The sequence below is a fragment of the Musa acuminata genome, chromosome BXJ1-3 (assembly GCF_036884655.1).
Source record: "Musa acuminata AAA Group cultivar baxijiao chromosome BXJ1-3, Cavendish_Baxijiao_AAA, whole genome shotgun sequence".
Classification (NCBI taxonomy): domain Eukaryota; kingdom Viridiplantae; phylum Streptophyta; class Magnoliopsida; order Zingiberales; family Musaceae; genus Musa; species Musa acuminata.
This window is the reverse complement of record NC_088329.1, coordinates 12,511,984-12,537,203: the sequence shown is the minus strand read 5'-3', so window position 1 is coordinate 12,537,203 and position 25,220 is coordinate 12,511,984. Positions and strand designations below refer to the sequence as shown.

Genomic DNA, 25,220 nt, shown 5'->3' with positions numbered 1-25,220 from the left:
GCTCGCTGAAACATCTTCGCCACCCCCCCCCCCCCCCCCCCCCACACACCTCGCGGCCCCGGCGTTAAATTAAGACAGTTAACACACGATGATTGTAGAGAGAAATTTTCTCCTTTTTTTATTTTTCGAAAAAATATATAATATACACGTCATAATCACCTCGATCGCTATTATCGCGGGAGGCCCTCAGTCCCCTCCGTGGGATCTATCGTTTTCGTCTTCCCAAGAAGAAAAGATTAAAAAGAAAAAATCGAAATATGAAGAGGAGAAAAAAGAAAAAAAAATTGTAAAGCCTTATATGGGTGGGATAAAGACGACGAAAACTATTTAGTGTATCAGAAAGAACAAAAAAAAAAGACACCATCTGCAAAAATTCAAAAACTTACGAAAAATGTGAAGAATCACTTCTTTTTTTTTTTTGGCATCACCAGATCTATCTCTTTCAATTATATTTAATATAATTTTCTTCTTTTTCAAAGACAATAAATAAACAAAGGAATTCAGTCTTCATAATTACATTATACTGAATTCGTGTGTGGAATACATGCAGAGACGGCTTCAGACTTCGATCGAATGAGTCAATTGCAAAACTCCAACTTGGGATTCTGACATGGCTCGTCTTAAACACTTGAAACATCTCTGGTAACTGAGGAAGCCCATAAACCAAAACTCAAATCCATCCACTGTAACAATCTGAATGAATTTTTGGTTAGGCTTGTCATAGCTCTCACTTGGACTGACACTTTTAACCCTATTTACTGGGATCAAAACCTGCAGAATTTATACACAAACTATTAAGTGATGCTATTTTCCATCTTGATCTACTCAACAAGAAAAAGAGAGATTCTATCCACCTTGTAAGGGACTCTGGTTACGTTTCCTTTTGGAGAGATGAGTCTGAGAGATCTGTCACTGTGGAATGCAAGCTTTTTATTGGAAACAAAGAGCAGCCCCGCAATGGGACCAGCTGTGGTTGACAAATAGCACTGGAAAGCCTTCAGCAGCTTCTCTCCTTTTTCGACACAGAATTTTTTCCTGAAGACACACTCAACACCTCCGGCTTTAAGAATCTTCGCGCCTAGGCTGAACTTTCCCTTCAAAGTTTCCGAGAAGTTTGTGCCTAAGTTCACTGTCATTTGCAGTGAAACAAAGATTATCAATCACTGGTCTTACATATATAAATGGCATTGGAATGAGGTGAGATGGAAAATTACCATGATCCCGAATGCTTTTTGCGTAGCCGTCTGCTTTTTTGCTGAACTTGCTCATCCAATCAATCACCAAATCCAGTTTTTCTACAAACAAAAATGATTCTTTTAGTTGTAAGATATCAACAAAGATGAAACCAAAAAGACCAGTGCCCGAGTGTAAGAGAGATAATACATACTTTGTTTGTACCGGGAGCACCTAGAGGAGGTAGAATGAAGACATAATCTTCTGGATTCAGAAACAGTTTGAAGGGACTTGAATGGAATTCCTGCCACTTGATTGCTGTTTGGGATCTTCATGTTGAAATAAAGCTCACGTTTTTTACCGACACTGCTATCTGAGATGCTTGGCTTCTATCAGACTAGCAAGTCTGCTTTTATAAGGTGACAAAGTGACTTTGTATTGATCATCTTGAGTTGTGATGCACAGTCATCCTAATGTCATCGGTTATAAAGGCATACTAATAAAGCAAGAAGAGAAAAAGAGGAGAGTCCTCATCACCTCATTTAGCACAAAAGCATAGTCATGATCCTAGTAAAAAGGATAAGAACCAAAAGTTCTTCTGAACTTATCTTTGCAGTGGGTTTCCACTATTTCCAGGTACTGGCATCTCCACTACTTGTGGTATTATTGAACCAATCAAATTCTAAAAAAATGTTTATGGATTGCAGGAATTTCCAACTATTGAGAAGCACCAAGTAATTTACAGCAACCTAGGAAATTAGCTATACTGGATTTTTCTTCTTGTGACATGAACCAGAGAAAACTGCTTGCAACAGTAAAAGGAAAAGAACTCTGGATTGTGAGCTAATCACATTTATCATTCAAGGACATTCCATGTGCTTAGATTGAACAGAATACCACCAGTTTCTTTTTTATTGTTATCACTTAAACTATCATATTAAGGTTGCCCATCATGCCTGACACATTATTGAGTCAGCAGCTTGTTCTGCTGTCTTTTTGGTGGTGGCTTTGTTGAATCTTTCAGCTAGAGGGGACAATATTAACTTTCTTTGTCTATCTGGAAAGTGAATATACTGAATGAGATCAGAGAATGATCAGTCAGCCTTCCCATGGAAGGAAAGTGCTTCCATTTTCTTCCACTAATACTTGCATCACTTAGTGAAAGTTAGATGCACTATAAGATCTATCAAAAGTTTCTTAGGACTCTATCATAATAGGATCTTACATGTAAAACAAATTTTTGTCACATTTCCATTATTCTGATTTAGAATGCTAATGTAATCGGTTTCCAAAGTTCAGAAAAGAAAAAAGAGAAGAAAAGTTGTCTTTCAGAGATGCAATTGGATCAGATAGAATCAATCCAATTTTAAAAACACATTCAATGTAAATCAGCTCATGCAGTAAAAAGAAAATCATGCACCAATACTAAAAGTAGTAAAATGATTTATTAGGATGTCACCAATTTACTTCAGATATCTTGCCAAGAGAGTAAGTAGTGTTCAATTCTAAAAGACAATGATCTGACATCACTCATGCCTATCCTTTAAATAAATCAAAGCTGAATATACACATAACTATTTCAGTCAAAAAGAAAAAAATGCACAAAGTAACTTTATATGGTATTCAAGGCATTAAGCACATGGGAATATGAATTAGACACAAACTACAAAAAGCAACCTAATCTAGACACAAAAGATCTGCAGATTCACTAATATGTCAGCATGAACTGCACGAACAGGTTGAATGAGAACATCGAATTTGACTGAATAAGGAACACAGAAAAAGCTGCTCTTTTCTATTTTGACTGCCATAACTACTGCATATTGTATTCCTGTATCAATAGTTTCCTCTATTATAGCTTTTTTTTACATGATTCAGTAAGTAAACAAGCAATTGTACAACTACCAAACACGATTACGGAAATTTGTGCTTGAAGCTCTAAGCTTATTTGACAGTGTTATGAAGTAGATGCAAGTAGCAGATGTGCCATTCTTTTCTACATTGAGGTTTTATGTACTTAGCTAATAGATGATCAGGGAGGCATTTGATAGGTAGCCGGGGGGATGCTCACAGGGGCGCAGAAACTACGGCACCAGAAAATGGGGTTTGGAATGGATAGACCATAGGGGATGCAGCAGGAACAGGAAGATTTACTGGTGTGCGTACTGCAGGAATAAGAGGTCGGCAGATGATTGAAAAGAATTTTTGCAGACTACCCTGCAGCTTACAGAGAGGCATCAATTTGACTGGTGATGTATCTCCATTCATCACAGTGGTGATATCATGGATTCTTGTTCGTCTCCTGTCTTTATTAATTGAGTTTAATCGAATAAAACATTTATGTGCATGGCTTGCAACTTCTGTAGGTGTTCTTGAGATAACAAAGTTCCGGGAAATGCTCCTCTGATCACCTTTTCCATACTTTTCAAGTCCAAGAAGAAATAATATGTTGAAAATAAGGCAAGATTGTTAGTTTATATAAGTAGTTGCAGTTATAACCTAGATGATAAGAAAAACTTTGCCTGAACTTTTACAAAAATATTTATTGCTTAATAGGCAATGCTGGAAGTGAATAGAGATGCAACAAAGAAGCTGGATCAAAATATTTTGTGACATTGCTATAAGATTTTCGTGGGAAAAAAATGTGAGAACCACTTCTCAGGGAATTAAATAATAAAATAATTGTGAGATCAAATTTAGGAGTAAGGTTATATCAGTCTAGAAGTCACGTCAAATGTGTCAAATGGTAATCCAGATTGTAAGGGAACCATACATAATTTACTGAATGTTAAACTATAAATGACAGTTTTCTGGACATCATGTTTAGTTAACAATACTAACAATTTCTATACAGATCAACCTTATTCAAATATAAGCTACCTCACCATATAAACCAGATTACATCCACATTAATATCTCTATATAAGAAGAAAGGAAGATTGATTTTTCCAAATTTTAATTTCTTTAAAAGAAAATTCAATCATAAAACTGTTAAAGGATCATACTGTTCGTTTACATTTTTGCTGTCAACGTTAAGCCTTTGAGGAAAAAAGAAGATGACACTGAAAACCAGAGGCTGATGGCCTTTGTATATACAGTTATACACTATATCAGGTAGAGTAAAATTGACTGAAAGATTGTATTGCTGAACATCTGCTTTCTGTTGGAACAGCGACTTAAAATTTAACTGTCATCTATATTTATTCTTTTATTCTTCATCTATTACTCGTTTCAATTAGACAACATCATACAATCAAGATAGAGAATGACGACCCAAAGAACTTGAAGAAACACAAAAGGCCAAGATGACTGGGGAAGCATCCAAAAACCCATTGCTTACTTTACATACTGGTTATTACTGTACAACTACTTGTTCGAGTTTCCACTCTGACAAAAATTAAAAGTTCAAGAAACATTTCTGAATAGAATCTACAAAATTATACCAAGGATAAAGAACTAAAAATATTCAATAAAAAGCTTAATGTTTGAAGAAACAAAAAACTATGGTAAGACAACCATATATACTGTCTGGCTCTCGCTGCTACAAGAAGGATGCCAAAAAATAAAACAGTGAACTTGATTGATTCAAAGTGAAGAAAATCATTAGCATTGAACGAGTGTTAAGGTAACTTGCAGCATATATGGGAAGCCAATGCCATGAAACCACAAACTAATATGTCTACCAAAGACTGTTATTTACCGTCAGAAATTAATGATGCAAAACATCTAGAGTCTAAGCCCAGAACATGCATAGAGAATTTTCTTAAAAAGGAAAAAATAGAAAGAAAAAACGGAACATTTGTGGAGAAAAGAGACAACCATGTCATATACAAGCATTTAATCTTGGCTACTATGTTCATGTCATCAAGAAAAAGATCGTATGATTTTACCTGTGCTCATCTTTAGTCCATGTTATTCCTTTCCTGCATTCTTGAGCAGACGTTGATGCTTTCCCACCAACGGCCAGAATCATCATCATGAGAGTGCCCTCCCGTCTATACAATGCCATCTTCGTTGGCCGGGTCACCACCTTCCGAGGAAGATGAGTGGGCATGGCAAAGGGACTCGTTCAGACTCGATGCCATTGACATCCTCTACAAGAAGCAAGAGCGATTTTCTCCCACCGTGTGCTGCAATCCTCAGGGTAAGCTGCTAGAACACTCTCAGATGCCTTTTCCTGCTCCCTAGTCCACGACGAATTGCATCTTGCTTCCTCCATCGCCACCTCGGCAATTTAGCAAACAGATCATACGCTTGCAAGAGGATTCCCAGAATCACCCAAGAAAAGCTTGCAAATGCAAGACCGGAGGAACCTAATTATTCTAAATTCGCTGAATCCCTCAGTGTAGCTGTCGGATGCTAAATCTTGAACACCACAAGTCGAATGGCATCAGGATTGAGAGACAGAAATCACGCCCAAAAAAGCTGTATGCAAGCATTTCAAGCATTGCAGAAGGGCGCACCACTCGACAAGCACAAGGGCATCCGAAATTCCCAAGAAGATCCAACACCTGAGGCCACAGACAATTGGATTGCAATTAGGGTTTCAGGATTGGGCAATTAACGTGATTCAATAATTCAGGAAAAAAATCATAATAAGTTCTTACTATTAATTCGCTCTGTACACTCTCACTTAAAACAATTGATATTTTTCTTTCATCTTCGTTTAAGAAAATCCTAAAAAACTCTCTTTCTATAAACAAAATATTCTTTTCCGACCAAAAATTAAAAATATAAGATATTTATTATTATAAAAAAAAATTGAAAGCCTTAATTTATCGTTGTATGAATCTCAAAAAAAAAATACTTATTGAACAATATTTACTCTGAATATCAAAGATTTAATTGAATTTTATGACAAATTTAGTTTCGAACTTAGATTAATATGTTAATATTTCTTTGTTATTTAAGATAATATTCAAATTACATATATCAAGAAGATTCTTTAGTTTTATCATCTCAAGATACTTTAAAATTAGAATCATAAATAATATTCTTTAGTTATGTTCAAATTTAGGATTACAACTAAATCTTTAGCCTTAGAAACCAATATATTGAATACTTGTATTGAATACTTGTAGGGGATACGAGTGTTTGAGTTGGCCACCACCACCTTCATTACTTGGAATATATATATATATATATATATATATATATATATATATATATATATATATATATATATATATATATATATATATATATATATATATATACAACCATCCAAACATTATTATTATTATTATTATTATATATATATATATACATATTTATTCATCAGAGATTATGAGTTGGAATCATATATTTCCCCCTTTTTATTTTACTTGACGTTTAATTATTATTTATGCAATATCATTCCCACTGATTAGTGCATGATATAATTGTGATAGAATGAAGGATATTGCACAAATAATAGTTAAGATTGGAACTCACAAACTACTATAAATATTTTGAATTAAATGAATAATGATCCTATAAACTAAAGCTGTTAGCAAAGAAGTGATATATTTTTTAGATAAGCAACCAAAGATCAATATCGGTAAGATTTGTATTTACACAATCGATGGAATTTGACGACAATTAAATGTATATCGTAAACCAAAAAGACTACAATCTTTATGCATAACGAAACAACATTGGGTGACTCCACATCAACAGTGCCTATGGAAAGAAAGAGATGATGATTCCAACTGAGAGGAATCAAAGCTTCAACCTAAACTTGCATCTGCTCGATTTCAGGCTGATGGTGTTGCTGCTGCTCAGACTGTTCACGATGATGTCGCACTTGACCTTGAACGTCACCTTGGGCAGCTTCAAGCTCCCCAGCTTCACCTTCACCGGCACATTCCCCCGAAACACCAGCGGTATCGTCCCCGTCTGCTGCTGCTGCTGCAGTTCCTGCAGCAGCCCGCTCCCCAGCTGCGTCTCGCCGCTGAGCAGCAGGTTGAGCACCGTGGTGTTTTTGTGGCCCTGGTAGAACACCGGGAAGGTGCCGGAGCAAAGGCTGGTGTTGGTGTACCAGGCGCTCAGGTGGCTCCCGCCTCGGTAGTAGATGCCGATCTTCTTGTTGGGGTTCGTGGTGGTGACCGTCAAGTTGAACGTGGCGCTCACGGTCATGTTGTCGTCGACGGTGAAGTTGGAGATGGCGAGGCGGTCGACGGAGTACTTGGGGAGCTTCGGGTCGAAGGCCAGGTACAGAATGCCGACGATGGCGCCGATGATGACGACGAGGATGACGACGGTGAGGACGGTCCAGCACAGGCACCGGCAGCAGCAGCTCCTCCGCTTCTTCAGCGGCGGCGGTGGCGGATGATCGGCCTTCTCGGCCGCCTGGGTCTGCAGAGGTTTACTGGGAGCGTGCGACGAAGAGGGCAACAGAGCTTCGACGTCCACCGCCGGGTGGATTCGGTGGCGCTCAGCCATGTCCGATGGGCCTCAAAGTACGCTCGCGATCGAAGGTGGAAGGTCGATCGGATGAATGAAGTCCTTGGCGTGTAAGATAGATTGAGGCGATATATAAGACCGGACGAATGGATGGGTTCTTCGAAGGTGTTCGGCGGCTTCAAACCCCGTGTGAGTCTTGGACCTTGACTTCTTCCTTGCGCTCCTCCATGTGTTGCAAAGCTATTCGAACCTTTACAACGTGTGGTGTGAAGAGATGGAGGAGATACAGACGCTCGCTTCCGAGGGTGATCGAGCAATTTATATTTCCATGGAAGCTTCATCTCCTCCTCAACTTCTCCATTCAAAGGAGGATGGATCGACAGGTGTTAGCATCCAGAAGACATCTATGGATCGATTACCTTACAAACTTTGACTTGGCGATCTAATCTTTTTTAGCACACAACACTCGGTCTTACTTAAAGAATTTTTAGATCCCTCTACGAACATTCAATTTCCCTGTACACACGCAAATTAATGCGTCATTTCCTCCCATGTTGGTATACATATGTCATGTGGACATGCCAATTAGATATATAATGAATTTGATACACGCGTGTAGGCATCACACACTGTGATGTTATGGGTAATTATAATGCTATAAAATTAAAAACAAAATATGGTCAAATCAACAAACTGTTGGGGTCGTCGTCAAAGAACAGAAGCCTGCCGCCTTGGTGTGACGTCACTCCTTGCGAAGCATTTTTAGAAAGGTCGCCCGCTTCGATGTTCTATGTGAAGTTCACGGTCAACGTTGACAACTCCTTCGTTGATCAAACAAACATGTTCTCGGTAACGCCATCTAGTAGCTTCCTTGGCCAAGTTGTCGGCTATATGACTTTACCCTTTCTTTTCACATTGGCAAACGTGTTCACGTAGTGAATAATAATAATAATAATAATAATAATATATAGTTTTTATCTTAATGTGTTCATCCCATCCATCCACATGTGACTACACAGTCAGCTAACACAAACCATTCAAATATTTGAACAATTAGTTTAATATAAAATCATTAAAAAAATATATCATTAATATTATAAAATATTCTTCTGTTACTATAATCAAAATTAATTATTATTTATTTAAATTTTTTTATCTTTTATCTCAAAATTAATTAGAATACCTTTATTCAAATTAGTCACTAACCAAAACGTTCCTTGGCGAACATAATCCTGAATCGAATCGAACTAGTCTAGACATCACTAATGTCCACTGTAACACTTAATTATTTTTACATAAAAAATAAATAAGATTAAAATTAACTTATAAAAATATGATGAGTACATTATAATTAATTTTAATTTAAATATTTTTTTTATCGCCGGATAGTATTGATTTATATTTCAGAGTACTTTCTAAGCATAGGATTTGATTCTCAATAAAGGCTTAATTTCCATTGAAAATTAAGAAGGTACTCGAATAGCCTCTAGATTTCATGCTTCGAGCATTTGGAGGTTGCACATGATATATACATCGAGTCACTCGATGATCCTCTATCGATGCTCTTCCTCTTAGAAGCAGCTCGTATCCTGATGCATTCCGAGGGCTTCAGTTAGCATCTGCGTCCGGTGCGGCAGCGGAGAGCACCGGCATTGCTCGTCAATGACCTCACGTCGGCGGGCCTCGCTACAGGGAACACCTGGCGCCTATTGTACCTCGGAGCGGCCACAGGTGATCCTGCCTGCCGGAAGAATGCTCCATTGAGGAAGGCATCATTCACCGATTGCCAATTCCAGGAAGTGCCTCCGCCTTCCCCGACCATTCGCAGCGTGACCTTCTTATTGCTTGAGCCCGATGCTATGAACAGGTTCCCTTCGCTCCTAACGCTAGGATTCATGGTGCCGCCGATGGCGTACTCCCCCCACCCGTCGTACAGATTGTTCGCCAGGTGTGCATACCCGTGCCTTATCCTGCAATAGTTGGACGTCAGTTTCATGATCACCGAGTGCTGGCTGCATCATGCTGCGACGCGAGGGAACAGAGCGGAGATCGGTGGCTGACCTCGGCATGCGCTGTTGGCAGTTGGGACCGAAGCGGTTGAACGCGACGGTCACGCTCATCCGCCTGTCCTCGAGGTAGTCGTCGTCGTGTCCCAGGAGCATCACCTTGTCATGGTCCCTGAACCAGTTGTTGGAGACGGTGATCCCCGTGGAACCGCGGGTCACGTCGAGGAGCCCGTCCTCGCATGCATACAGTGTGTTGTGATCGATCCAGACCTTCGAGGTGGCGACGAGTCTGATGGCGTCGCCGTCCACGCCTGCCATGTGCGTGAGCTCTCCCTCCGGTTCCATGACCGGTCCCGGGGGTTTGGAGCGGATGTGGTGGAACTGCAGCCCGTGGATGATCACACTCTCAACCTGCCCATCGTCAACAGTCCAGCTCAGGATGCGGTGGCCACAATCTCATCGGATCCAGGGACTCATACCTCGTAAAGCAAGAAGCCGGCGCCGTAGGCGATGTGGACGTCGGCGCCGCGGCCGTCAATAGTGGTGAAGCTCTTCACGACGAGAGGTCGGACGAGCTTGATCTGCATGTCCCTGCTGAACGTGATCCACACCTTCCCCGGGAGCAGCGTAGCGCCGTACCGCAATGTCCCAGGCCGAGGGTTCACCGGATCATCGCTGGGATCGATGACGAGGTAAGTCGTCAAGTCGCGGCCCCTGTTCTGGTTCATCTTGCCGGAGAATCCCACGGAACAAACGGCGAGTCGCTGCCGGTTCGCCGCCCACTTCGGGTCGCGGCGCCAGCACTGGTCGATTGCATTCATGCGTCCTTGGGCGCGGGCATCGACAAGGAAGGGGAAGAGGAGGAGGAGGAAGAGGAACAGGGCGAGGTACTTGCACAGGCTGGTGGGGAGGTGAGTCGAAACCATCGTTAGAGGCGAGGCGAGGGAATGGGATCCGATGGAGAAGTGGGAGAGGGTTTTGGTGGATATATAAGGGGGCCGACCAAGTGTTCGTTGGATGGGCTGTTAGGGAGGCTGTAGTGAGGCCGTGTTTAATTAGAAAGAGTTAGGTAGAGCAGTTGGTACCAATCAAAGGTGGGGGAAGCCATCGGCCAATTTAAGGTGGGGTGGCCAAGTTATGATGAGCAGCGCTTGCAATTGGATGTCATCAGACTAAAGTTAAACCTTGCAATCGTATTCATCACTAAGGTAATGTGCGAGCACAGAATTGCATAAAACGAGAAGAAGGCAGAAGCGCATTAGCTCAACATGCAAAGGGTACAATTATTGCTGTGGGTTTAAGCTCGCACAGGGACTAAATCTAATGCGACAAAGACAAAAGATCCATATAGATATCAGAATCATTAAGGGAACATTCATGTTGTAGAGGTCCATTGAACTCAATTTGGTACAAACGAAATGGAGAAAAGAAAAAAGGGCTGCCTTGCTTGAGGATACTGTGCATGATTGATCAACATCATCTGTCATTTGTAAATACAGGTCAATCAATCTAAGAATCACTCTCATCTACAGAAACAAAAAAAATAAAAATAAAAAGGTATGCTTGGATTTGACAAATAAGCAACCATCTCAAGTGCGCTTTTGTGTGTCTACTGGAAGTCGATTAGTTCTTACAAAGCTATACAAGGGATTACAAACAAGTCACAGCATCAGTAAGCGATGAGAGAAAGAGGAATTTTACCCGACAGACCCCTCCAGTTTCAAGTTCATGAGTGCATTCACTTCGGAGGCAAACTCCAGTGGGAGCTTGTTGAAAACATCCCTGCAGAATCCACCAATCATTGCAGCTACAGCCTTTTCATGATCGATCCCCCTCTGCTGAAAATAGAAGAGTTGATCTTCACCTATCTTAGAAGTGCTTGCTTCATGCTCCACACGAGCTGTAGGGTTCTTTACCTGGTTGATGAAAAGCCGAACATCAATATTAAAGAATAAGCAATTGATTTAAATTACAGACATAAAAGATTAATTGATTTATTGGTGCATATAATAATCTAGCATCAGTATGTACTACACAGAAGAAGCATCAACACTGAACGTACAGTTAAAAAAGACCATAGCACCATACTGATGCCAATTCAATCGATACTAGGAGACTGCTGACTAGATGTTCCATTTCCTTATGGATCGTGTAATTCATAATTATCTACCCAATATATTTCATTGCCAAGAATGTCAAAGATACATGCATAAGCGCCTATGGAAATACAGAATTTATTTTTTGGAGGTGATGACGTGTGCTTTCTAAAACAGGTCAATTGGCTTGGAAATACTAGTATCACCAAGGCAGCCAGCCAGAGTCAAAATATAGCATAGAATGTGCTAAGATCCCATGCTGTGTCAACAACAGTATGTTGATCGCACAGGTCAGAAAAAAGAAAAAACACAACAACAATCCTAGAATATTCAATATCTAATAGAGCAAGTTTGTTTTGGCAATAGTTGAGAGTGAGAAAATAGAAAGCAAGTTAATTACCCTCAAGATGAGTCATGGCACATTATATACAAAGTTGAATAACTTTGGCTCACTAAGTGCTCAACAAGCCTTGCCAAGTATATTGCTGAAAATCACTACACTATAAGTAATAACAAAACAACCACCAAGCTGAAAGTTACCACTTGTATTACAAATGCCACGTTTCCGACCACCCAAACCAAATGTCCCCTTGAATATTCAAACATGGTTTTTCAATTTTAAACAACATGACCATCCACTTATCTGGCAATTTCATCAAGATAGTCAGAATAAGTATCTAGTCTATGTGTATAGTCATAAACCTCCAGGAAGAAGAAAATGATCCTCCAGGACCATGTTACCGTCATCCCTCTGATATGATTTTTTTTTTGTGTGCATCTGATCAAGTGCATGGTAGGAAAAATCAAGAACAATCAAGGATAGATTGAGATACAAGAATGACCTGTTCAACTGTTACAGTATGTTGATAAGTTATGCTATTGAAACAAGTCCCTTAGCAAGCAGATAAAGACAATTTCATCTTCTGTATTCCTCAAACTTCTGCAGGCTAGATATCGAAATGACATTTTGAGAATCTTAATTGGTTTTTTACTCTTCTAGCCAAAAAATTGAATGTTCTGGTTGGACAGTGTTTTTAAAAGAGAAAATAGAAAAAAAAAAAAGGGGGGGTACAGAGAATGTGTGCGAGTGAGAGAGAAAGAGAGGAAGAGAGAGAGAGAGAGAGAGAGAGAGAGAGAGAGAGAGAGAGAGAGAGAGAGCAAAAATAAATAACAGGACACAACTAACTTTAATGATGGTCACGAAATCAGAGTGAATTCACAAAAAAAGGCAAGATTATTAAGTAATGCCAACAACAGGAATTTGAATAAAAGTGAAGGAGGAGAAGTTACAGGTTGGCTGACATGGTCAATTCCCGATTTAAACATTTCATGGGTATGGACTTGTTAGGATACAAATTAAATTACTATCTGATGTCTATGAATACAAAGCACATATCAGCCCTAGTGCAGTGTACTCTACTATCATCACATATAAGTTTCAAGAAAACTAACAAATTTGATGTTTCTAAATGACCTAAAATGTTTGGTTTGCATAACAAATAGAAACTTAATTAAGCATCTCTTTTATGGGAGAAGTAAAATGACAGGTCTCTTTTATGATATCAGCTAGAATGATCTATCATTGTTAGCCATAGATAAGCAGCTTACCTCTATGTAGGGATATGTGTTTGCACCCGCTGTGTCACCGATCAGCATAGAATCACATTGTGAGAAGTTCCGAGAATTTTCTGCATCAGGCTGGACTTTAACAAGCCCTCGGTAACAATTCGTAGACTTCCCAGCAGAGATGCCCTTGGAGACAATCCGACTCCTTGTATTCTTCCCCTGATGGATCATCTTTGTTCCGGTGTCTGCTTGCTGGAAATCTTTAGTCAGTGCCACCGAGTAAAACTCACCCATCGAGTCATCCCCCCTCAAAATTACACTGGGGTACTTCCATGTGATTGCGGTGCCAGTTTCTACCTGTGTCCATGAAATTTTCGACCCTTTACCTTGACAAAGCCCCCTCTTTGTGACGAAATTGTAGATCCCACCGTTGCCTTCCTCATCACCAGCGTACCAGTTCTGCACCGTGGAGTACTTGATCTCAGCTCCCTCATGACAGTACAGCTCCACCACCGCGGCATGTAGCTGGTTCTTATCATATGACGGTGCCGTGCAGCCTTCCAGATAGCTGACGTAGCTCCGTTCATCAGCGATAATCAACGTCCTCTCGAATTGTCCCGTCTCCCGATCGTTAATCCTGAAGTACGTGGAGATCTCCATGGGGCACACAGTGTCCTTGGGGATGTAGCAGAAGGACCCATCGCTGAAGACGGCAGAGTTGAGGGCCGCGTAGTAGTTATCCCCGGGAGGGACGACCTCCCCCAGGTACCGGCGGATAAGCTCCGGGTACTCCCTGATGGCTTCGGAGATGGAACAAAAGATGACACCTTTCTCAGCGAGGGCGGCACGGTGCGTGGTGGCGATAGATGTGGAATCGATGACGGCATCGACGGCAACGTTGGCGAGGCGCTTCTGCTCGTTGAGAGGGATGCCTAGGCGATCAAACGTCTCGAGGAGCTTGGGATCGACCTCATCGAGGCTGCCGAGCTTGGGCTTCCGCTTGGGCTCAGAGTAGTAGCAGATGGACTGGAGGTCGATGGGCGGGTAGCAATTGTCGGACCAGTGCGGCTCGCGCATGAACTGAAAACGGCGGAAGGCGCGGAGGCGGAACTGAAGCATCCATTCGGGCTCGCCCTTCTTGGCGGAGATGAGGCGAATGGTGCCGTCGTTGAGGCCCTTGGGGATGGAGACGGACTCGATGTCGGAGACGAAGCCCCACTGCGAGTAGTCCCGCTTCAGGAATCGCTCAATGGGATCGGCGTCCTCCTTTCCGCCGCCTTCGTTGGAGGGACGGCTGGGCGTGCGGTCGGTTTGAACGGCGCGGATCGAATCGGGGCGGGAATTCCTTTGGGGTGACGGTGTCGGGATTAGGGTTCTCGAATTGCGGAAAAAGCGGGTGCGACGAAACCGTAAGCGAAGATCCGAGAGAATGCCACGCTCGGATCGAGATGGAGTTTGGAGAGGAGAGAGAGGCGAGAAGAGGGAGGAGGAGGCGGAGGAAGCCATGGAAGTGGGAGGAGATATGGAAGAGGTAGTGTCGAGAATAAGAGGGGCGGGGGGAAAGACTTAGGAATAGGCCGTGTGGCAGCGGATGACCCCACCGAAGTCGCTAAAAGGAAGCCACGTGGATGGATCCGTGGATGGATCGGCCTGACCACTATCCACTCAGGCGGGCAGAAATGGTAGCGGATTCATCTAAATCCGAATCCGATTAGGGTGTTGATCGAGATGAACACAAGCCTGGCGAGTCGGATTCATACACGTGTATCGGTAAGATCAATGATAGCGTCAAGATACAAATGAGCAGACATATCTCATTATCAAGATGAATTATGGCCTGTAGTAGACTTTGTATATTTAAACTCTCGAGTAGAATTTAGATTTTATTTGCGATCAATGATTATAAAAGATCATCAGTTCAAAAAAGAAAAAAATATCTAAAGTCATTACACAGTCTTATCTCTGTAATAATCCAAAGTACAAAAGAATAATCTTTCCATGACACCATACAAATATCTTATCATATAAAAGAAATTAAGAACTGACATGAGAAGTTAATGATCATACTATAAACATGAAGTATGTCCAGAATGACAAGATGCAAATTAACAAAAGCTTCTAAATTAAGTAGCTACACTGTTTCATGGAGCTGGAAGAAGAATAAAATGGCACTGACATTGTACTATAGAAATCAGTCTTAGTACAAAGTATTCTAGGAATTCATCATTATCAAGTATACAATGAAAAGACATGGTAAAGAATCCTCCAATGTCTCAAAAAAGCATGAAACATCGGTGTAAGGAGAAGCAAAACATCACAAGAGACTGCAGTTAGAAATGCCAAAAGCTCATGCCACCACCACAAGTGACTTTCCAACACAAAACTATTAGTTGAACCCAACATAATCTGTGATTTAGGCTCATAATCAAAAGTATTATGCTAGGACCTTAGAAGCCTTACTTGGAGTGAGAACAAGTTGATCGAAAGACTGTTTGATCACCATCGGCTTTTTGTATCAAAGAAAAGAAATTTGTAATCCTTCGACCTATCTATCACCAATGTCAGTCAAAAGAGTTCTCTTCAAAAGGTGTATGGTGGCATGGGGAACTACCAAAGAAAGAGGAGATCGTTTACGTTTAGTGAGTGGTGAAGAAGTCAAAGTCATGATGGTCAACTCCAAGCTGCTTCAGCCAAGAGTATGCTGCACTATAAAGGGAGTTGATCATTTCATCATCTGAAGTTTCAGGGTTTCTCCAGAGGTCCCCCTGTAACTTGTATGTGGCTAGTCCAAAGGGAAAAAGAGAAATACAGTTGCCCCATCTCTTTTGCTTCCGTGCATTGCTCTCAGTTATATGAAATGAGTCCATCATGTCCTCAGGTACATTATTGTCTGCAGAGTTCCACATCAAAGGAAAGCTATTGAGAGATGAATTTCATCATTGGAAATATAAAAGCAAATTAAACAATTTGTTTTCATATCAAATGATAATTAATTAAACATGACAAGATTGGCTATCAACTCTTGAGAAAACTATACCTATGCCGCAGCATGCTTTATGCAGATAAAACAATTCTGCGAATACAGAAACCAAAATTTGGACAAACGAAAAGGGTGAGGTGGGACATGAATATGACAAAATTTGGATAAGTGCTGCAACATTGCATAATTGTATGTGGTTTGTGTCTACCACAACTTGATGTAACGAGTTATTTTCGTAAGTCAATAATCACAGTGAAAGCTATGTATGTTGGCTTTATAACTCTTCAGTATCCATAAGTAGCAGAGATATGTTTACAGCAAGCTTCTCAACTTGGTTTCACAAGTATACTATATTATATTTAACCTTTGTTCACCCAACTTCTACACTGGATACTACCCTCTTTATGTGGAAGACCACCACCATCTTTTGAAGGAACAACTATAATGGCATCATCCTTATAACAGATGACTGACAGTCTTCTCACTTCTGTTGGTCAGGACAAACGAGTTTCCTGCAAAACTAAAGTTCTTGCAATATTTCCTTTTTTCACCTCAGTATTGAAGTCACAAGACATGGTGAAGATTTTCATCTACGTCTAACCAAGTATATTAAAGATCTTCTATGTCTGTTTAGATAAATTTGAAGTCATTGTTCACTCCATGGCAAGATGGTCTAGACACAGAGATGGGCTCCAATCCATTTCAAGAACAAAAGTAGGAATAAGTCAAAACTGTAGTTTGAGAAAAACTTTCTCTGAGACATTAAGGACATGTAGAGTATCAGTTAACACATTAAGTTACTTTGAAATTTCAGGTTTAATGTTTTTCCGAAGAATTTCATTTAGATAAAGCAATGATTCCATCACCAGTATATTTAATATGGTATCTAATTACATAAATTAGTAAGTCTTGATATTAGGGTAATGTTGCTCTTTTGCGATCAGGGTAACTAAAATTCTTGTTGGCTGTGCTCCTAAACTTGCATTGGTGGGCGCCTTGTGCATCGGGCTACCCTTTTATCTATTTATAGGATTGCTAACATTTTTATAGGTTCAATCAATTTCATATTAGTAATTTCAGAACTGTATTTCACAAATACAGATCATCAAACTATATGCTTGAGTGTTTGTCACACAATTCTAGTCACAGAATTGGACAAAAAACCTATAAAACATGTAGCATGTGGTGAGTTGGGGAAAAAATTACAGATGAAGGTCATTGCAAATTCTCAAAAACCACACAAAGTCCTAGAAGAGATTGTCTGTGCTTATTAACAGCTCCAGTAGCAACAAACTAACTGCTGAAACCATGACAAGATTTCATAAACCAGAAGAAGAAATATTCTAATAATACTGATTATAGGCATGTGGATAATTCATGCTGTTATTCCTTTCAAAGACTAAATGTGAGTTTTTGTGATATATGATGTTTTAAGTTGAACCATGAAAACAGTAGGCTGAGAATTGACAAACATTACTGATTTTCAAATTAGACTATCTGAACCCATGAGTTTTTATGTTATACACAAGGGACTGTCCTCCAAATAACTTTAAACACTAACCAACAAAAAAGAGTATTCTTGTGCAACAACAGTGTTATAAAAACAATTAATGGAATAAAAAGCAAGACCAAAATAATTGTTCTCTCGACAACCATGCAAGGGGCATACCTTGGAATGATGCAGAGATGGTATGATAAGTCAGAAAGCATGCAGACAAATCCTTTACATGTCTACAATTTGGAATCTGGTAAATAGGGTACCTGATACGGAAACAAAATTTTCAGAAACATATAAATCAAAAGAATCAGCTATTTATAAGCAGAAGCAACAATAACCATAAAACACTGACTCGTAAGCATTTCAACCCCATTGAAACTTTATATAGCCATGTGTTCTTAACAACTAGTTGATATCAAACTAAATTTAAGCAGATTTACTTGCATGCTTTGCTGACTTCTTTTTATTTGGAAAAAGGAAAAGATGGCATTCCTACCTCGCTCATGGATTTCCAAATTGTTTCAATAGCCCAAGGTTCACTAGAAACCACTCAATGGCTCTAGATACCTAAACAATAACGGGATGGAATAGATATGTAGCCATACCAGGCAACCGACATCCAGCTAGCTGGTGAGATGTCCACACTCTTGAATGATGTCAAACCAGGATAATTCTGTGCTAGTTCATTTACCTATTAAACAGAATATAAGGACATTATGAACAACAAAGTAGAAGATGTGAATCTTAAAACCTAATTTATTTTATGCTTTTGACAAAGTGGAAAAAGTCATGAAAATGAATTAGACATGATCTTTTAGCAAAAGAGTATTTGCACCTTGTCCATGAGTGGTATCCTTCCATAAGGAGAACCATACTCTATATACTGCAAGTATAATTGCCCCAGGATTTCTCTTGTTGACCATGAACTATCCTGGTCAAGGATAGAGTCTTCTGACACAGCATCCGATGACCTGGACAACTTTTCACTCTCACTATCATCACTGGAGGATTCCCTTTCACTCTCTTCCAGAAATATCCTACATAAATAGGGAAAATTTCAGCTTAGCTTCCTGTTTTTTACACCCAACATTATTAAGACAATTACGACAAAAGTATGTCAGGTACAAGCACCTATGTGGAGCAAGAGATTTGTTAGTGTAAATTTGGATGGCAGAGAGGTACGGCACATAGTATTGCACTACCCTTTGACAGTTGTCAAGAATAATTGGAACTCCAACCCCATAGACACTCCACTCTCTATATTGATCCCAAAGGTCTCCAAGACTGAAATATTCCATCTTGCCCCGTAAGATCAGTTGCCAGTTTAAATCTCGCAGACATGTCTGCAATTGTTAGAACTTAACATTAGAAATCTGAGAACTTAATCAGAACATATCACTGAATGATTGTAAACATAAATTAACAAACCAAAGAAACAAAGAGGAAATAAGCAATACAAGAAAGATATCAAAAGTTGACTGGACTATATGTATTGGAATGAATGTTGAAAAAGTGAGACTGGGAAGAGTATATAAAGATGTCTTAGTTCAAAAACAAGAGAAAAACACTATTTCTACGCCTAGTTTAAGATCAAGTGTCATTATCCCAATTGGATGAATCAAAACGTATTACCAACTTGTACTGAGGCGGTAACATATGGCTAGGCCAATTTTTGCCAGCACAGGAGTGTGTCAACTGCCATAGCATGAAATATGCTGTGCTGCAAAGGTATTAGGAAGGCTCTCATGCCATGATACAATGCTAGATTAAGGCAGTTAACCAGAAGAAGAAAAAAAAAAAAGAAATCATCACTGTCCACATCTCTAAATTGTTAAAACATTACCAAGCGAGCAAAAGACCGAGATCTATAGTTCACTCCATAAGTACTCATTTCCCACATTCCTTTGACAAAGATCTCTTTAAGATATCTACGACACATCCATTAGCACACCATTCGAAACAAACTAACAAAAGAAAAGGCGTTGGTTGTTCGTTCAAGGAAACAAAGATTAAGATCTTCAACAGAAAAAATGGAAAAAGAGCACATCAAAGATTCTCAAAACTTTAAATTATAAAAGAACAGAATAAACCAAAGGGCAAATAAATCAGTACAAGATGTCTGGATTGTGGTTATGCCAGAAAAAAGGCAAAGAAGTCACCTTTGGAAGAGGGTAAGCGGGAACCATCGGCGTTGTGTGAGTGAGGAAAGACTGCAGATTGGAGCGCTTTTTCCAGTTAACCGCCATTTCTTTCTCGATACAACACTATTTATTTAACTCAACAGATCAAAACTACGAAATCACAGATCAACAGGACCAGAAGAGGAAAACAAGACAAGAACAGAAGTAAAAGAAGCACAGACAAGAAGGGAAAAGGAGAAAGAGCTCTCTTTCCCTCAGAATAATCAAGAACGGAGTTCGGGGCAGGTTTCACGACCCAATCATCCTCTCCTTCACTGTTTATCCCTCGAAGGGATCGAAACAAAAGAGTAGAAAGCTCATCATCTTTTCCATCAATGCGCTCCGACCAACAGCAACAACATAAAAGAAACTAAATTCGATCCAAATCGGGTCAGGAAAGCACAGCAGCACTGCGACAAATTCGGACAGAGCAAAGAAGATGATGCAGAAGAACAGATGCACGAGAGAGAGAGGGAGAGGGACAGAGCAAGGGAACGCTCAGGAGCAGGAGGAGAAGCAGGGATCCGGTTTCCCACTTTCCTTTCGCGAACCGAAGAATTGGCGGTGCGTATTCCGTCCCTCTGTTTTGACCGATGGGAGAAGAGTGCGACGAGGGGACAAGGCGAGAGGTGAAGAGGAGGGCCGCCGCGTGGTTCGTAGTAACTGTACTCCGCCTTTTCGTCCTCGGGGCAGCGCCACTCCCACGCGGACTACTGGCCCACCGGTTGGCGCACGTCTCTCGCGGGCTCCACATCCGACGACCCGGGAAGGACCACCTCGGCGAGTAAGGCTCGCGCGTAGAAATCGGTAGTAGGTGATTCTTTATCTCCGAGTCACCTGTGTGTGCTCCCTAGTCTTCCATCAGGCGGGGCGCACGTCGACCCCATTCGGAACCCCTTCATGTGGCTTGCGGTCCTCTGGAATTTGTGGCGCCTAATGTTTCGTCATGGCGTCCAATATTTTTACAAACGTGTCCGATGATAATTAATTTTTTACTTCATTTTTTCTTTTTCTGAAGTTAAGTCAAAATCTGATTCTAGACTTAAGTCGGTTTAGGGAGTTAAAAGTGTTGAATGAATGTTGAGACGTTCATAGTCAAATATATAAAGAGCTTATGAATTTTTGTGTACTAACAAACGTAAGCTTTCCATAGTGTAACTCGATGAAGGTTTATAGATGAGCATTGACATCGGAGATGATTATGCACATCTCCCGACCATAGGAGAATCATGTTACGTTCAAACCAGGGATCATGCGTTATGTGTTAACAGTGATGTAGCCAGTAACGTATGAGGGAATGACATCATGTCAGTCACACATAGTTCAAATATCAAGCACAAAGCTTTAAGATAGTGATCATATACTATCGAAATGTCAATCATATAATATTGAGATATCGATAGCACAAAGATATTGAACATATGAGATTGAGATGCTTATCATATAACATTAGTTGTCAATCATACAACATTGAAATATATGAGATATCGATCATTGATATGCCGGCCATGTCATTCTTCCACCGTCAAACTGGGAGTTAGGAAGCAGCTTTCTTGAGTTAATACAAATAAGCTACTGCATGTATGTAGTTGAGATGAAGCCTTCACACTTTAATATCTTGGCAACCTCACAGAGTAAATCTTCAGCTACATCGAGTCTCGCTGAGACTCTCTTGTCAGTGAACCTTTAAATAGTGGCTGAGGAGTCAGTACGGTTCAGTCATATCCCGGATGCGCAAAGATACTCGGGCAATGGAAGTCATAGTCCGGTTGGGTTGAGCTCAAATCTCGCTTTCGGGATGCGAAGGTTCCTATTTGATTGGTTGCCTCCTTCCTTATTGCCTGGCTCCTACACACAGGTCGGGGTCGGGAGGAGGATTTCCCGACTCGACCCCTCCGAAGATTTAGTTAGAACTGAGTGAAAACGAGAAAATCTCCCTTTAGTATTGCCCGACGATGGATTTTTATACCCTGTGCATAGGGACCAACTGTACCTGACACATTTATGGTCGCCGACTCTTTAAGCTGTGAACTCACTTCTCGAGTGGACATTGGGCATCCTTTGTGCCTCGGCACCGAACAACGGTGTCGCACTCGATCATCACCGTCCCGATCTGGCGGGGCGATGCTATACTCGATCGGCATCGTCTCGATCTTTGTGGGACGACATTGTATTCGGTCGGCACCATCCTGATCTTTGCGGGGCAGTATTATACTCGGTCGACATTATCCCGATCTATGCAGGGTGATGTCGTACTCAGTCGGCAGTGTCCTGACCTTTGTGGGGCGGTGTCGTACTCGGTCAGCATCGTCCTGACCTTTGTAGGCGATGTACTCGATTAACGTTGTTTCGATCTTTGCAGGGGCGACGTCATACTTGAGGGGCATGGTGCCGATGTGGTCCGTCATGTTGACTTTGATGCTCTTGGTTGACACTGATGTGGCTGTGAGCAGTTGTTAGAAGGCATGTTACCAAATTGTACTCTATTATTCTCTCCCCCCCCTCCAGAAAGTGGCATGCATCGGATCGCTCTTCGAGGGGCCTAGTGCATGGTGCGGTGCGTCTTGCAAGTCGAGTCGATCATTGCATAGTGATTGGTGGTACGACTGGTGGTTGGCCAAGGATTTATGGGAATGAGCAACGGTCACAGATAGGGTTTGTTGGGAACAAATGTTGGAGTTGCTTGCTTCTGAGCACAGTAGTTTGGATGTTGAGGGTTAGTGGTACCGAGCACCATAACTTGGACACTGAAGGATTGATGTGGCCGAGCACCATGGCTCGGGTACTAAAGACTGATGTGACCGAGCACCATGGCTCAGGCACTGAAGGACTGATGTGACTGAGCACCATGGCTTGGGCACTGAAGGATTGATGCGGTCGAGCGCCATGGCCTAAGGACTGAAGACTAATGTGGCCGAGCACCATGGCTTGTGCAGTGAAGGACTGATGCGACTGAGCAATATGGCTCGGGCACTGAAGACTGATGTGACCGAGCACCATGGCTCGAGCACTGAAGGACTGATGTGGCTGAGCACAATGACTCGGGCACTAAAGGACTGATGTGATTGAGCACCATGGCTCGAGCACTGAAAGACCGATTCAGCCGAACTTCATGACTCGGGTACTGAAGTACTGACATGATTGGATAACTTTGCTTCGCCTATGGCCAAAATTAACCAAGCAGGGAGCCTTCCCGCCTTGCAGTTTCGGCGGGAAATTTTTGCCCTGGCGAGAGACTTCTACCTTGGTGAGAATGCCTTGCCTTGGAACTTGTGCTCCTTTACGAGACATTATGGCAAGGTGAGTGGTCGCTTGCATTTTGGGGGAGGTGAAAGCTCACCTTTGTTGGCAGAATCTTGCCATATAAAAGCTCCTTTCCCTTTCTCCTCATTTGCCTACTGGTCCTTGCTAAGTCTATCCCTGCTCTCCGGCTTCCCTTTCCCACTGTCCTCCTTAGGTCGGTAAACATCTCGGGTCGGTCAAGATGTCTCCTCCTTCTCTTCTTTCTCTTCTTCCTCCTCTTCCTCTTCATCATCATTTGGTAGGTCAGGATCTAAGGTTGCAGTGCCGACCTCGAGTAGTGATCCATCGTCGGGTGGGGTGTCTCTTATGAACGAGAAGGCCGCTTTGTCACGAACGGTCATCGTGCACCCGCAACAACTCCGTTCCACGAACTGTTCGTCACTCTCGTCTACATGTACAACTGCTTAGTAGAATGTTTTGGCTTGGTTTTAAGCCCTTTTGCTTGTAAAAATATAAGTTCGAATAAGTTGCAGCGCTATAGTGTGATTGCTCACCGAACCGAGCAAAACAGCCTCAAAACAGTCCAAAACAGCTCCGTTTTCACGTGCCATGGGCTGTTTTCTGTAGCCCGCTACCGCACGCGAAACGTCATCCATCTCAGCACCTTGGAACCACCTGGGTGGCACCATGGGGGATGTGGCTTCGGTATAGTGTTGGGCGTTAAATAATATTTCGTAAGTTTGCACGTTACCTTGACGGGAACTTGTTGTCACACCCAGCACCTGATGAGTAGCTGTTTGTGGACTTGTAGCTGTTCGTTCAACCCTCTAAAGTCCTTGTTTTTCTCCTCTCCCTCTTTTCTCTTGTGCACGCAAGGTGCTCGTTGAATTGCTTGTAAAGCTTTCCCTTTTCACGAGACGTTGGGACTTGTCCATCACTCGTTCTTCGAACTAATCAACTTTCTCTTTTACAAGTCCTTTGGGACCTGCGAAAGGTTGCAGCAAGTGGGCTGATCTTTGCAGATGCAAATTGCAAGGGCGAAGCGTGACTTAGGCAACGCAAGCTAAGTTCGCGTCTTTGCCGCAAGGGTGTCTCGCGACTTAGGCAACGCAAGCTAAGTTCGAGTCTTTACCGCAAGGGTGCCTCACGACTTAGGCAATTTCAGCTAAGTCCGTGACATTGTGGTATCAAAGCGGGCAAGCACTTTGAGTGAGCAGCAAAGGAACTTTGCAACTTTGTCATGGCAAAGCATCGTGGCAAATCAAGCAAGACGGGGTAAGCCGGACCCTTGTCCCAAGCAGTCGCAGGTGGGCTATAAGTGCACACTCGCTCTCATGTTGTTGGAGCCACTCAAGAGGAGCGCGGCAGCAAACATGATGAGTGAGAAGTTGGTTGTTCTTCGCAAGTGGAGTAGGCGCAATCTAGAGCACCAACCGGGAAAAAGAGTCATAATGAGAGACTCACAACGATAGAAACTCGTTTGGATATTCTTAAAGCGAGCTTGGAGGAACTTTACCATGGCCAACGAAGGCTTGTTGGGATAGAAAGCTCACAAGAAGAAGCAGAGTCCAGGATCGACAAGGTTGAGGCCCTAGTTGACCGATTGTTAGATGACATCAAAGACTCCGTGCAACACCTACAGGAAGTTATGGCGGAACTCACTTCAAGGGTGACCATGCTCACAAGAGCACTAAATGCAAGAGGAAGCAGCACCCACGTTGCGCCACCACAAAACTTGAGGGCACCCGAGCCTCATGGTTATGGAGGGGCTAGAGATGCCAAAGAGCTCAAGAATTTCCTGTTCGACATGGAACAATACTTTCGAGCTATGAGGCCTGATTCTGAAGAAACCAAAGTTTCTATAGCAATAATGTATTTGAATGGAGATGCAAAACTTTGGTGGTGAACCCATTGGGAGGAGATCCAATAGGGTCGGTGTCAAGTTGACATATGAGAGGACTTGAAGCGGGAGTTGAGAACTCAATTCCTACCGGAGAACATAGAGTTCATTACAAGAAGGAAGTTGAGACAACTCTGCCAGAGTACTTTCATTCGAGACTACGTGAAATAATTTTCTGCGCTAATGCTGGACAT

At 41.7% G+C, this 25,220-nt stretch overlaps 5 protein-coding genes across 6 annotated transcripts; all 5 read right to left on the bottom strand.

Annotated features, from left to right (window-relative positions):
• Positions 1 to 387: 387 nt before the first annotated feature.
• Positions 388 to 5,859, bottom strand: LOC103978242 (GEM-like protein 4). Of its 2 annotated transcripts, XM_065126084.1 has the most exons (5): positions 5,781 to 5,859; positions 1,388 to 5,684; positions 1,215 to 1,295; positions 855 to 1,129; positions 388 to 771 (listed from the first exon to the last, which is right to left on the bottom strand). In XM_065126084.1, exons 2-5 carry the CDS (start codon positions 1,506 to 1,508, stop codon positions 559 to 561), a joined length of 690 nt encoding a protein of 229 aa, XP_064982156.1. In that variant the 5' UTR covers positions 1,509 to 5,684; positions 5,781 to 5,859; the 3' UTR covers positions 388 to 558. The 2 variants fall into 2 exon arrangements, with proteins under 2 accessions (XP_064982156.1, XP_009392241.2); XM_009393966.3 differs by lacking the exon at positions 5,781 to 5,859 and having other exon boundaries at positions 1,388 to 5,747.
• Positions 5,860 to 6,742: 883 nt separating this feature from the next.
• LOC135623309 (NDR1/HIN1-like protein 6) lies at positions 6,743 to 7,835 on the bottom strand. Its single transcript, XM_065126124.1, has one exon. It carries the CDS (start codon positions 7,594 to 7,596, stop codon positions 6,874 to 6,876), a length of 723 nt encoding a protein of 240 aa, XP_064982196.1. The 5' UTR covers positions 7,597 to 7,835; the 3' UTR covers positions 6,743 to 6,873.
• A 1,139-nt stretch (positions 7,836 to 8,974) lies between these two features.
• On the bottom strand, positions 8,975 to 10,957 carry LOC135623276 (probable pectate lyase 4). The gene is made up of 3 exons (XM_065126064.1): positions 10,043 to 10,957; positions 9,619 to 9,974; positions 8,975 to 9,527 (listed from the first exon to the last, which is right to left on the bottom strand). The coding sequence occupies exons 1-3, from the start codon at positions 10,487 to 10,489 to the stop codon at positions 9,170 to 9,172; spliced, it is 1,161 nt and encodes a 386-aa protein (XP_064982136.1). The 5' UTR covers positions 10,490 to 10,957; the 3' UTR covers positions 8,975 to 9,169.
• Positions 10,958 to 11,107: 150 nt separating this feature from the next.
• LOC135623273 (iron-sulfur cluster assembly SufBD family protein ycf24-like) lies at positions 11,108 to 14,769 on the bottom strand. Its single transcript, XM_065126057.1, has 2 exons — positions 13,268 to 14,769; positions 11,108 to 11,479 (listed from the first exon to the last, which is right to left on the bottom strand). Exons 1-2 carry the CDS (start codon positions 14,729 to 14,731, stop codon positions 11,261 to 11,263), a joined length of 1,683 nt encoding a protein of 560 aa, XP_064982129.1. The 5' UTR covers positions 14,732 to 14,769; the 3' UTR covers positions 11,108 to 11,260.
• A 606-nt stretch (positions 14,770 to 15,375) lies between these two features.
• LOC135623282 (uncharacterized) lies at positions 15,376 to 20,516 on the bottom strand. Its single transcript, XM_065126071.1, has 6 exons — positions 19,863 to 20,516; positions 18,835 to 19,046; positions 18,539 to 18,740; positions 18,309 to 18,394; positions 17,875 to 17,966; positions 15,376 to 16,115 (listed from the first exon to the last, which is right to left on the bottom strand). The coding sequence occupies exons 1-6, from the start codon at positions 19,947 to 19,949 to the stop codon at positions 15,862 to 15,864; spliced, it is 933 nt and encodes a 310-aa protein (XP_064982143.1). The 5' UTR covers positions 19,950 to 20,516; the 3' UTR covers positions 15,376 to 15,861.
• Between the last annotated feature and the right edge of the window lie 4,704 nt (positions 20,517 to 25,220).